We start from the raw sequence: 13691 nt of genomic DNA, 5'->3' as shown, positions 1-13691 counted from the left end.
TTAGAACTAATAAACTATATCTTTTTTTATTAAATTTTTTTTGACCAATCTAATATACTTTTTTATTTAAAGGGTTCTTGGCTTTTGGTAAATATTAAACTTTTTATGGGTTTAGGAAGTGTTTATTACATAACTAACGTTTCGGTTCAGTTTTAACCTTTTTCAAAGTCTACAATAATATATTATCAATAAAATACAACAGTGTAAAAAAATATAAATCAAACTTAATTTAGAATAAACAATAATTTTAAACAATAACATGGTATAGAGATGTTTTAATAACATGGTAGATTATATTGGGATACCCTGTATTTATCAGTAATTTTTATACCTAATTAATATGATATTTAGATATTTTTTAAGCTAATATCAAATTATGTATTTTTGCATTAAATGAAGTAATTTAAATAAATTATGCAACAATTAAATTTAACTGAATTTAAACAAATTACTGGTGAAGACCTCGCGCGGCGCCTTTGCTTTGAAATTTCTTCAGGCTCGGCGATCCACGCGCTGGCGCCGTGTAACTGCACATATACCCGGCCGTGGCCCGAAGATCGGCCTGCCGACCCAATCACACGGGGCATGGCGCGAAATTTTTTGTAGTAGGCTCGGCGATCCACGCGCCGTGTAACGGCACCTTTATAATAATTTAGACCTTATTTATCAATATATCCATGGAATTTTTTAGATTTTTTTAAAGTAATAAATCTGTGAAGGTGCCCCGTGGCATAGAGGTAAAGGATCTCGTCTACCAATCTCAAGGTAGTGGGTTCGCATCCCACACCCGGCATTTCATCAGCCGACTATTTTTATTAAAATAAAAATAGTTTGGGTACCTAGGTCGGCTCAGCCTTAAATGAGTATTTGGGATTCACAATCCTGAGGTAATAATAGGCGGTTGAAGCGTAGTGCTAGCCACATTACCTTCCTTGTATACCGAACGGCTCTAGTATGGCAAGCTGTACCTTGCTATTCCCAAGGCGTTAAACACTATATACGGGAGCTATTATAATTATTAATAAATCTGCAAAATGTACAGATGTTAAGAACGATAATATTACTAGCCCCTTTGTTAACAAAAATAAGACTATTTAGATCTATGTAAAAGAGTATACCCCATTAATTAAATTATTAAATATACCACCATTATATCCACCCAAAGGTGTTACTTTTACCACCTTGTCTAATACACATACAAAATTCATACAACATTCAGTTTTCTCTTATTTATTTGGGGCAATTATTAATCAACGCAAATAGTCAATTAATGTAGCTGGAATACTGGGATCATATTAATTGGTCCTCTTTCACAAATATTTAAATGTTTCTTTTTTATTTTTTATATAAATAAACAATCTATATCGATAATATTAGTATCTGTACTCTTTGAAAATTTGTTAGATCTTTAAAATTGATATAAAATGTCAATATTCCATGGGTATTGATAAATGAAAGGATAAATGAGGTCTACCTTGCGGATTTTACCTGTAACACTGTATATTACCTGTTCCAACGATGTGACTAGTTTCTTCCAATGCAAAACACCATACTCCACTCAAGATTTTGTACGTGTATGAGGAGTTATTATCGGATATACTTGTCATAAGCAACCCGGCCTTTGGACATTGTGCACAGGATACCACAGCGTTCAATGTAGGGTAGAAATTAACTTGTCTTACATAGTCTGTATGTAAGTGAGGAAATGCCAACGCTCTACAAGATATAATCGCTGGTAGAACCACAGAACAGGTACAAATTGTAACTGTTCTGTGGTAGGACTATGATTTGCTCTTAAGAGTCCATTTCACTAGTCCGAAAAAGTAGCAAAATAAGTGTCCGGCATTTAACGTTTTATGTAAAACTGGCTAGGTAGTTTTACACAAATGAAGAAGGAAATTAAAGATAAAGGACTATACTAAATCCGTATTGCAGCACATTTTTAAACAACTTTTTTATTTTTAAGATTTTGATGGACAAACATCAACAAAATATTCCTTATGTTTGGACTAAATTTTCTCGAAAATAAAGACATAATTTTAAATTCCGTTACAATACGGAAATAGATTGAAGTTTTGTGATTACAGTGTACCTAACAAATTGCCCGTTATTTTATGGCAAATGCTGATGCTCTGTAAACCCTAATCAAATAAGCCTTAATCAAAGTACGTGTGTTTAGAATTTTTGGTATGGCTTAACACGACAGGATTAGGCCTTAGGCAGATTTCTGAAATATAATATATATTATTTCCTTCGGTCAGACACCCGCTTTACCCGACCCCTGAGAGCGACCCGAAAGTACAGCGTAATAGACTCTTTAAGCAAATAAAGTGGAAATAAGAATATATAGCCCTATAACATAGAATACAACATTTTAATGAACAGTGCTTTCCATAAAATCAATAAAATGAAAAATATACGAAATAATATGCATGTACTGATTTCTTTCGAAAATCGACAACTATGAAACTATGAACTCTTCCTGGACACAAACGGTACATTAATACAACATCTATTCAGTCAAATGCTGATAGGTGACGTCGCAATTTTCTACGCGTCATTTCGAACCAGTGAAATTTGTATTGAATTTGATTTATTATTTATTCCTTAATTGTAACTTCGTTGCATTTCTTTTTGTATTGAGGGAGTACTTTTTAATCACTTCAATTGAATTTTATATTAAAAATAACAAAAATTTACTATGGATTATGCCGAAATCGACCCACATTTTTCTTCAATATCAAATCCTTAGTTCCACCCCTTTTAGCCCTATAGTTCCCACAGATCCCGAGTTACGACACTCCAAGATTGTTACCATTTTTCCTCTCGCGGACTCGTGTTTCACGGCCTTGAATTTTTACTCTCATCGCGCCTAAAGAAGTTCCACTTCAAAAGTTTCATATCATATTTTTTTTTATTTAAGATTTTCATTCCGATCTTTAGCCAACATATAGCGTCTTATAAGTGCCTCGCCCCTATAACTTTTTTACTTAAACATATAAAAATACGAGATTTGGTATGTTAGTATATGACATAAATTAGGATTGATTGACGTATTAAATTGTTTTTGATCACTTCCTGTTTCACCGGAAATGACGACAACTTTTGATATATAAATGGCACCATCAATTTTTTTCTACTTTATTCGATAGAAAATGACACTCTAAATAGAATCGCAAATCATATGTCAACTTTTGACATTTTCTCATACGGTTTATTTGAAATTGTAACATGCAGTTCATAACGACAATTTGACTTAAATTACCAAGTGTGTGGCACCAAATTATTCGTAAAAAATGCTTTTTCCAAATATGCTAATGGGCCACCCTCGTTTCATTTGAAAAAAATAAGATATGATTAAAAATACGATTTGGGCATCTTTTAACCGATCAGAATAAGACACGAAAAACAATAGACGATCAAATCTATTTTTTCAAGGCTCCTTGATTAAAAATTACTGTTTTTTAACACTCTAGATTGAAATTTAAAATATATCTTTTTTAAAGCGAAATTGTCAAAAGTTGATATGTCATTCATTCTATTCTATTCCGAGTGTAATTTTCTATCGAACAAACTAGAAATATACCGGTGTTGCCATTTAAAATTCAAAAGTTTTGTAGGTTCCGGTGAAACAGGAAGTGACCAAAAACAATTGAATATGCCAATCATCCTAATTTATGTCATATACTAGCATACCAAATCTCGTTTTTTTATCTGAAAAAAAAATAAGTTATAGGGGTGAGCCACTTTTGAGACGCACCCGGTATACGAATAATTCGAAAAATATTTTTATATATTTCTAGGGCGATTCAAATATGGTTCGTATGTAAAAATATAGTATGTTTAGAATAAGAAACTAATTCACACAGTTTACCTAAAATTGTTAACATGTCCTTTAAAGACCTTCTCCCATCTGATGTGAAGCAAGGGAATGCCGGGTTGCGATTTAAAGGGACCTCTGGCGAAAGTTTTTATAAATAATATCTTGACGCCTCCGCCCATATCGCCCAAAATCAGTTTCGACTCCATATCCGCATCCTCGTAGAATTTGTAGTACATGGTAGTAACGGCATGGTCGAAAGACGTGATTATTACTCTCAATTCGAATTTTCTAGCTGATGTATCATAAAATCTAGAATATGAAGGAAAATATACAGGGTGTTACAAATTCGGAGTACGAGAATTGGTATATCGAAAACCGTAATAGATACGAATATGCTTAAATTTGGCAAAGTTGCGCCTTGGGATGTTCACCAAGATGCTATCAAAAGACTTTTAAAATTTTCAAGGATCGCTGAGTTTTTTTTGGAAAAACAGATTTTTTTGAAAATCACTACATTTTTTCCTGTAATTACTTTTTAGAAAATCAAAAAACTAATTGCACATTTTCATAACCACTTTATTAGGGCTATCTGACACTATTTTTATATTTTCAAATTAGTTGATAATTTGTGAGATACAGAGGACAACTTAATTTTTTTAAATTTGTACCTGCATTTTTTATTTCAGGTTTTGAAAGAACTCGGTCTCCCGAGTCCAATGATATGCGATACTTTATACCTTCTTTATTTTGGATACCTCAACAACAACAAAACTATTTTATTATTATTTAAAATAATTTCAAGTCCGACTCTGGTTTTTTAAATTATTAAATCTGATTATATTCATCCCTACAATATTGATCAGTGCTAATTAACATTGAATAAGGAAAATCGAGCCAATTTAAAGATACAAATAAATAATATCCAGGTCAGCAATTTAAAGATATTATTTTTAATTTTTCTTTATGGTAAATTTGAAATCTCAGTGTACGACTTAATAAGATGCATCATATTAATCGTAGTTAATATAAATAAATCAACTTCTACAAACTAGTTTCTAATGCTCTACATGTTCGAAAGGGTTACCACCCCCCTATATTGCACAAATTGAATGTTCGTTCAATTTTATTTATAGCTCTTTGAACAGACCTTCTTATACTGCCGAGTGCTTTTTGTACTCTTTATTGTAAATGTTGAGATTGTTGAGTATTGATTTCACTACAAATAACGTCAAGTAATGCCCCCTGCCCCTTGGCGACAGGTCCAGGAACCTCGCTGGCCAAGAACAGTTCTCGCTGGCGATTATACTGCTCTAGCTTTTCCAATTCATCTTCCGGGGAAATGACTTGATTGTTTATATTATATTATTTATTTTATATTATTCTCTATTATTTTATTGCATTTGATTTTCCGTATTCAATGATTTACCCCAGGTCATTGTTAAGTTCGAAAGCTAATCGATATTGTAATGATGAAGAGATATAATAATAATATAGAAAAATATTTTAATATAAATATATAATGAATAAAATATTAAATGTGGCATATCATTGTGCTAGGGAGACCGAGTTCTGTCAAAACCTGAAATAAAAAATGCAGGTCCGTATTTAAAAAAAATAAATTGGCGTCTGTATCTCACAAATTATAGGCTAATTTAAACATCTATAATACTATCAGATATCCCTAATAAAGTGGTTATGCGAATGTGCAATTAGTTTTTTGATTTTCTAAAAAGTAACAACAGGAAAAAATAAAATTGATTTTCTCAAAAATCAGTTTTTCCAAAAAACTCAGCAATCCTTGAAATTTTTCAAAATTTTTTGATGGCATCTTGGTTGACATCCTAAAGCGCAACTTTGCCCTAATTTAATCATCTTCGTATCTATTACGGCTACCGAGATACCAATGCTCGTACCCCGAATTTGTAGCACCCTGTATAATTAATCGTAGATATTGTACAGTATAGCAGAATTACTAAAAAAAATGGGAAATAAAATTAAAACCCTAATAAGTATAATAAACCCTAATAGGAGTTCTAGGTGTTCTCTCATTTAAACATTATTGATGTTGTTAAGTAACTAAATCATATATTTTTACAGATGTTCATGGTTAAATATATTTTTATTTGAAAAATATGATTAACCTTAAATCTCTTTCACTAGATGAGGTACAAATGACGCTGACATCTGGTAGCACAGCCAAATCCGTGACCCAAGTAGTCTGAATTTTTAGATTTGGGCAAGTTGATTGAACCGTTCTTTCTAGTGTCATATCCAGTGTCCAATAATTAATGATACCGTCATGGCTGCACGTAATGATGCTTCCGTCATGCCATGTACTGCTACGGTCGGGCTTCACTGAAATTATAGAGGTAAATTAGTCAGAGCGTCAACCAAAGTGACGTAGCAGCTGACGTGGCACGTAATCTGGCAAGTTACGTCGAATTGTTATATAACGTAACTTAATTGTATCGACGTTAACTTTTCGACGTCGAATTGTATCGACTTATCGAAAGCATCTAGCAAGTTACGTCGAATTGAACAAACCAGTAGAGTGGCAAATTCTCGCGGGCTCCCCCCGCAAAATTTGTTAGCGGAGCCTCCTAAGTATACTCAAAAATTCCTTCAAATACATCATTATTGTGATATCTGCTTAAAACATATTTTTTAACAAGAGCCACAATGTGATATTTTTTTATATTTTGATAATTGTTTCAACATTTATTTATTATTATAGTACTCTTAAAATACTTAAACTAGAAAACAAACATTTATGCTTCTAATTAATCAAAGTTTTATTAGAAAAAAAACAACTCAATATTTAACTACTAATAACTAAAACACAAATGTGAACAAGACATTTTAAATATTTGTGAAATATCCTATTTTCAGCAATTAAATAATAAAAACAGAGTACCTTTCCGATACACTACAATTCAACACATTTAATCAACTATAAATCACAAATAATACGTCAGGAAACTTTAATAAACACAGACAGCATTGAAACGAGCGTGCTGAAGTGTCCCATCACACTGGCGCGACCGACAGCGGTTCGTGCTTATCTTCCCAAAAATAAATCCAATTCTTTGTTTATATAATCATATTTCTAACACGGCCAATTCTGACACGGACTTCGCTCTCGAAGTCATTCAATTCGGAATCGGCTATTGAATATCAGGAAGGAATTCTTCATTGCTATCCACCAAAGGTGATATTCTGAGTAGTCAGTTGTTCTTATAGGAATTGGTATATTAATTAGAGAGGTTTCTTTATAACGAAACCAGCTACTACTCTATTAGCTTATCAATTTACTCATAACTCATAACCTTCCAGACTTTCAATACTCATTCATTACAAACAGAAATATATATTTTTCAATCTTATATGTTACATGCTTATCTGTTCAACCATGCTTTCAATATTTACATATTACTAACAGTACAAAGCATCCATGCCTTCAACATTTAAACATTACAACAGTGCAAAGCGTCCATTCTTTCAACACTCAAATATAACAACAGTGCAAAGCGTCCATGCTTTCAACACTCAAATACTGCCACAGTGCAAAGCGTCCATGCTTTCAACACCCAAATACTAAATCAGTGCAAAGCGTCCATGCTTTCAACACTCTACAACAGTGCAAAGCGTCCATGCTTTCAACACTCTACCACAGTGCAAAGCGTCCATGCTTTCAACACTCTACAACAGTGCAAAGCGTCACTGCTTTCAACACTCTACCACAGTGCAAAGCGTCCATGCTTTCAACACTCTACAACAGTGCAAAGCGTCCATCCTTTCAACACTCTACCACAGTGCAAAGCGTCCATGCTTTCAACACTCTACAACAGTGCAAAGCGTCCATGCTTTCAACACTCTACCACATTGCAAAGCGTCCATGCTTTCAACACTCAAATATTACAACAGTGCAAAGCGTCCATGCTTTCAACACTCTACAACAGTGCAAAGCGTCCATGCTTTCAACACTCAAATACTACAACAGTGCAAAGCGTCCATGCTTTCAACACTCAAATACTACAACAGTGCAAAGCGTCCATGCTTTCAACACTCTACAACAGTGCAAAGCGTCCATGCTTTCAACACTCAAATACTACAACAGTGCAAAGCGTTCATGCTTCCAACACTCAAATACTACCACAGTGCAAAGCATCCATGCTTTCAACACCTAAATATTACTAAAACATTACTAAATTATTACATAACTAACAGCACTCACACACTCACACATTACTCACAGTGCAAAGCGTCCATGCTTTCAACACATTCATTTATAACACGTGCCATTCGTATTCTGATATCTACATTAACTAATTATAATTAATATTTTTATCATCATTTTTTTTAATATTTCTGCAATACATACCAAAACTTAAGTAGACAATGACTAATAAACAAAACTAGTTCAACACATATACAAAAATAAGTGCCATCTCAGTAATGCATCTCATCTATTAATAATTTGCGTTTTAAAATTAGTTAGTTGAAATCCCCTGCATAAAACCACAGATAAATTAAACTCTCAATTTTTTTGCATTTTGAATAAAACAAAATGAGAAAAATAGAAACCAACATAACAAATGCAACTGTTTTCTTCAGGATCATTCATTTATTCGTATATGTAACGAATAATATTACTATTTACAAGTAATAATTAATAAGTTCAGTTAGAATGTTTCATTTTTCCTAATACTTTGATAAAATAAAAACATAACGCTAGCTGAGAATGACCCAATAACAAAATATGGCATGTACGACATAATGACTAATTTAGTCAAAACAACAAAACAAAACTATTTTAACCTGCAAGAAATAAGTAAAAAAACAACAGCAGGCTTGCAAAAACAAAAGCGACAATATTTATCACTTCGCCTGAATAAATACCGATTAATATTTTTTCTTGACAAAAACTTTCCTGTATTGTTATTTGTTATGCAATTAAAAAACTTATTCAGAATTAAAATTTAAACGGTGTGGCTAATATATTAAACCAACCAATGTATTCACCAGTAATAAAGAGATCATTAAAACTTACTCAGACAATTTCAGACCATAAAAACTTAATTAAACTTAGATCGCTATGAAATAATGCAGGAAATACTTGTTTTAATAACAATCACTAATATTTCCCTCCGTAACTTTATACAGGTTAACTGTTTGGGCTCTAAAACTGCTAAATGTTCCAACTGCTTAATATAAACACTGCAATGCTCAATCTAAATGCGACAATGCTTCTGAGTTTTGCGACATGACGCCGTGACTCATTTTCTTTAAAAATTTACTTTATTATACTCAATTGATTAACTGAAGTATTAACCTTTCGTACTTTTCCAAAGCCACAAACATCAACCAATACTTTCGATTTGTAAACCTAATTAGAAACCGTGTACTTATCTTATTCAAATGTATCCTCCAAGTTTCACCATGCCACTCAAAAGCTTATTGTGGTGTAAGCTCTATCCCACTTCTGATTTTAGCAATTAAATAATAAAAACACAGTACCTTTCCGATACACTACAATTCAACACATTTAATCAACTATAAATCACAAATAATACGTCAGGAAACTTTAATAAACACAGACAGCATTGAAACGAGCGTGCTGAAGGGTCTCATCACACTGGCGCGACCGACAGCGGTCCGTGCTTATCTTCCCAAAAATAAATCCAATTCTTTGTTTATATAATCATATTTCTAACACTATGGTATATTAGAAAGTCTATTCCTTTTTCCTCGACCTTAACAAAAGGAACTTGTTTACGAGGCTGTCCAAATCTACCTCGTTTGCTCGATCATTCTCAACTGATATTATGGCCAGTGAGCTTAGGCGATTTTGAGACATAGTAGACTTCGCAAAACATTTTTATTATTTTCAGCTTAGAAAAAGTTCTTTCTGGTTCAGCGGATGTTACAGGGAGAACCAGAAACAACTGGAATACAGTGCAAATCTCAGGTATACTGCTAATCAGTAATTGTTTTTTTCAAAAATAAAATCAGGAAAACTCTCTGATACTGTGAAAATTTTTGATTTTTTCATAATGTAAATTTTTTGCTTGAATTTAACTCCGATGCTAGATTTTGTGTTAGGTCGTTAGGATATTTGTCTACTAATACTTTGGCATTAGCTAAGATATCAGATGCCTGGGAATTTAACAATGTTTGTGGGTTTAAAATTTCAAATTTTGAATAAATATTTTGAAATGCGTTATACCTGATTCTAAACTGAGTTATTATTATATCCAAACAAGCATAAAAAACTGTGACTTTTAAACGACTTTTAGGATTTTCAATGGGCTCATCAGCTGCTATTTCATCAAAAAAAGTTTTGGCTATACGAACTCTTTTGTTTTTTAACTGAGGTTCAATATTCCAAGATTTCGCAATTGAAATTGATAGTTCATACACACTTTCAAAATTGTCCCTAAGATTTTCTATTTTAACAAGAACTCCTGATATTAGATCTGTGGCCAGTCCTATAGTCCTATGTCAGTATCATTTTTTGTAAGCATTTTGAAAGCAAGTTAGTATTTTCCAACATTGCACCTTGCAAAATTTAGTAAGAAAATAAATTCGAAATTTTCTATTTTATCTTGTAACATCTTGGCCTCATCTCTACCAATACGTTTTTTCAGTATTAACGTTAAATTCGCTAGACACTTGACGATGGACAAAAAATTAGTTTTTTTTGATAGTATGCTTTCGGCTCTTGACGACAATCTAGTTGGACATAATTTTTTTTAAAGTTAAACCAGCAGTGTTAGTATTTTTTATTTCGCAGTTTAGGCTTTGCCAACGGGGTAGACTTTCACTGAAAAATATATAGACTCCGAACCGTGTCAAAAAAATTTCTTATCTCGCTAATATTGCTCACAGAGTCATTTAAAATAAGTGTGCTTATGGAAAAAGTCTACCGATATGATACTTTTAATCAAAAACGCCGTGAAAACATGATAATCGCTGTGTGTTGTGTCGCCTAAACATATTTACAACTAAACAAAATTCCAAATTAACCCGTACAATAATTATTATTATTATACCTGTAAAGAATAATGTAGTGTAAAATAATTGTTTTATATCAGCCTAATTATTGCTGAAAAAAGGATTGTGTGCTTAAATGTAATTTCAGTTTTCGGTTTGTTTGATAATTGTTTTTGAAGGATGAGGTGCGGGAGCCCCCAATATACCCGGGGCCCCCCCGCCACGCGGTGTCCACTTTCAACAATGTTTTTGTCAATTTTACACATATTTTATTTTTTATCTCGAAAACTATAAGAGATAGGTATAGGTTAGTATAATAGAAAAATTATGAGATGTAATCAAAGATGCTACCACTTTCCAAATAATCCGGTAAGGTACCTACTTAACAAGACATAATTCATAAACTATGAGATATAAAAACAGATATACCTAATTACTAGATATTTTGATAACCTAGCCAGCTATAGCTGAAGCTATAGTAGGTATGTCCTCATGTGTAGTGAAAATTAATATTCTTCCTTTATTAACAAAGAAGTTACAGGGTGGTCAAAAATGCCGCTAATATCTGCGAGAAAAGGATGGTTTGACTTGGCCGATCGAACAGAGATTGGCAGAGATTGAGTACATGTTTGCACCAATAAAAAGAATTGACTGATTTTAGAATTTAGAAGTCTATTGATTTGATTTGATCATAGACTTAAAATAAAATATAGACTGAGCATCTCATTCATAAATAGCTGGAACATGCGGTCAGACAATATCTTGTTATTGTTTTAGGTTATAACGAGTGCGACACGAGCGATAGATAGGTTGTCTCTGTCGTAACGGTCGTTCCCTGACGACTCTGCCGAGAAACACAACACTGTCTTTCGTTTCTCAAGTACACCTGAACTCTCCGTATCATAGCCGGGTATTTTTTTTATTTTAAGGAAGCTAAAATTTAATTAAAAATATATCGTATTTAAACTTTTTTATATTTTATTAAGATTTAGGACAGGTTTTTTAAATAAAAGTTTAGAAAAAACGTCTTAGAGTCCAAAAAGGATAAAAATAATAAAATACACGTTACAGAAGAAATTTTATAATCGAAATTACGTAATTTTTGAAATTAATAATAAATTATTAATTTTAGTCAAACATTTACAACCCCTAATATTAATCAAAACAGGATCTATTCCACAGATATAATAGAATCGGCGACAGGGAGAGAAAAAAAATATGATTGTTGTAATTTTTTTTCTGGTTAAGTGATGTCTTATTATGTAAATTAGAGGAAACATAAATCTGTTCCATTAAAGCAAGGAAGGTGATAGGAAGTGGATAAAATGAAAACTACATTTATTTAACTCGGTACTGTCTTTATTATACCGGGTGCGTCCCAAAAGTGGCTCATACCCATAATTTTTTTATATTTTCAAATAAAAAAACAAGATTTAGTATGTTAGTATATGACATAAATTAGGATTGATTGACGCATTCAATTGTTTTTGGTCACTTCCTGTTTCACCGGAAATGACTATAACTTTTAATTTTTAAACGGCACCTTCGGTATATTTCTACTTTATTCGATAGAAAATGACACTCTGAATAGAATGACATATCATATGTCAACTTTTGACATTTTCGCATATGGTTTAATTGTAATTGCAACACGCAGTTCATAACGACAATTTGACTCCAAATACCAAGTGTGTGGTATCAATATATTCATAAAAAAATGCTTTTTCCAAATATGCTAATGAGTCACTCTAGTTCCATTTGAAAAAATTGACATATGTATGATTAAAAATACGATTTGTACATCTTTTAACCGGCCTAGACAAGACACGAAACCCATTAGACGATCAAAACTATTTTTCCAAGGCTCCTTGATTAAAACTTAGTGTTTTTAACAACACCATGGCACCCTGGATTGAAATTTAAAATAGGATTTGTTTTTAAGCGACAATGTCAAAAGTTGACATATGATATGTCATTCTATTCAGAGTATCATTTTTTATCGAATAAAGTAACAATATACCGAGGATGCCTTTAAAAATCAAAAGATGTAATCATTTCGGTGAAACAGGAAGAGACCAAAAACAATTCAATACGTCAATAAATCCTAATTTATGTCATATACCTACTAACATACAAATCTGTTTTTTTTTTATCTGAAAAAATAAAAAAGTTATAGGGGGTGAGCCACTTTTGAGACGACCCGGTATATTAAGAAATATTGTTTCATAATGTAATATCATTTTAAAATTCTTGTATGTTATTTTAGATTCTGAAGATAATTTTTGGAATAAACCGGAATATATTTTTAATAAAAACATTATTAGTTATTAACAGGGTTATAATAATTATGATTTTGTTACAAAAAGCTTTATATAAATGATTATGTAAGAGAAAAAATTCAGATTTTACATTTTACTAAAATATTATCTAAATAAGCGCCTTTCTACAACAACGCCACTGACTCCTAATGGGTAAATTGAGAGTTGCCTACCGGTCGAAAGTCGTTTCAAGACTTAAATGGATTATTTAAGTCAAATTTCTTGAAAATTTGGCACTGTCGAACCATATTTTATAGTTCTTGAACAGAAAAAGTCAATAAAATAAACACTAAGGACTACAAGCTAAGAAAATGCGTTAATACAGCCGGGGACATAGCGGCAACAAAGCTTTACCGCACACGTGCGACGCGTACTACAAGGGAATAAATGAATGAATAGGCTCCCTCGCCTCTAATCGGTGTTGTCATATTGTAAAGAACTTATCCTTTTTAAACAGTATCCGACTTATAATTTAGTAGTATAAGGACTATTTAATACATCTATGGAATACTAAAACCTACTTTATTAAACTGTAGTATTAATATCTCAATATATGT

The 13691-nt window shown here is 32.2% G+C and overlaps 1 protein-coding gene across 3 annotated transcripts in view; it reads right to left on the bottom strand.

Moving 5' to 3' along the window:
• The window catches only part of LOC115880227 (WD repeat-containing protein on Y chromosome), a 43591-nt gene that overhangs the window by 29124 nt on the left and 776 nt on the right, over positions 1-13691 (bottom strand). For 2 of the 3 annotated variants that reach the window (XR_004049827.1, XM_030897382.1), the window contains exons 3-5: positions 5965-6178; positions 3875-4132; positions 1508-1716 (exon numbers count right to left, since the gene is read on the bottom strand). Coding sequence is in view for 2 of the 3 variants with exons in the window: in XM_030897382.1 (XP_030753242.1) it covers positions 1508-1716; positions 3875-4132; positions 5965-6178 (681 nt within the window). In the remaining variant the exon portion in view is untranslated. Of the gene's footprint in view, positions 1-1507; positions 1717-3874; positions 4133-5964; positions 6179-6737; positions 6838-13691 lie in introns of those variants that run through there. The other variant, XM_030897383.1, reaches the window with a different exon arrangement.

Source organism: Sitophilus oryzae, unplaced genomic scaffold, assembly GCF_002938485.1.
Source record: "Sitophilus oryzae breed Bouriz unplaced genomic scaffold, Soryzae_2.0 scaffold_1620_pilon_pilon, whole genome shotgun sequence".
NCBI classification, from domain to species: domain Eukaryota; kingdom Metazoa; phylum Arthropoda; class Insecta; order Coleoptera; family Curculionidae; genus Sitophilus; species Sitophilus oryzae.
This window is presented reverse-complemented; position numbering and strand designations above follow the sequence as displayed.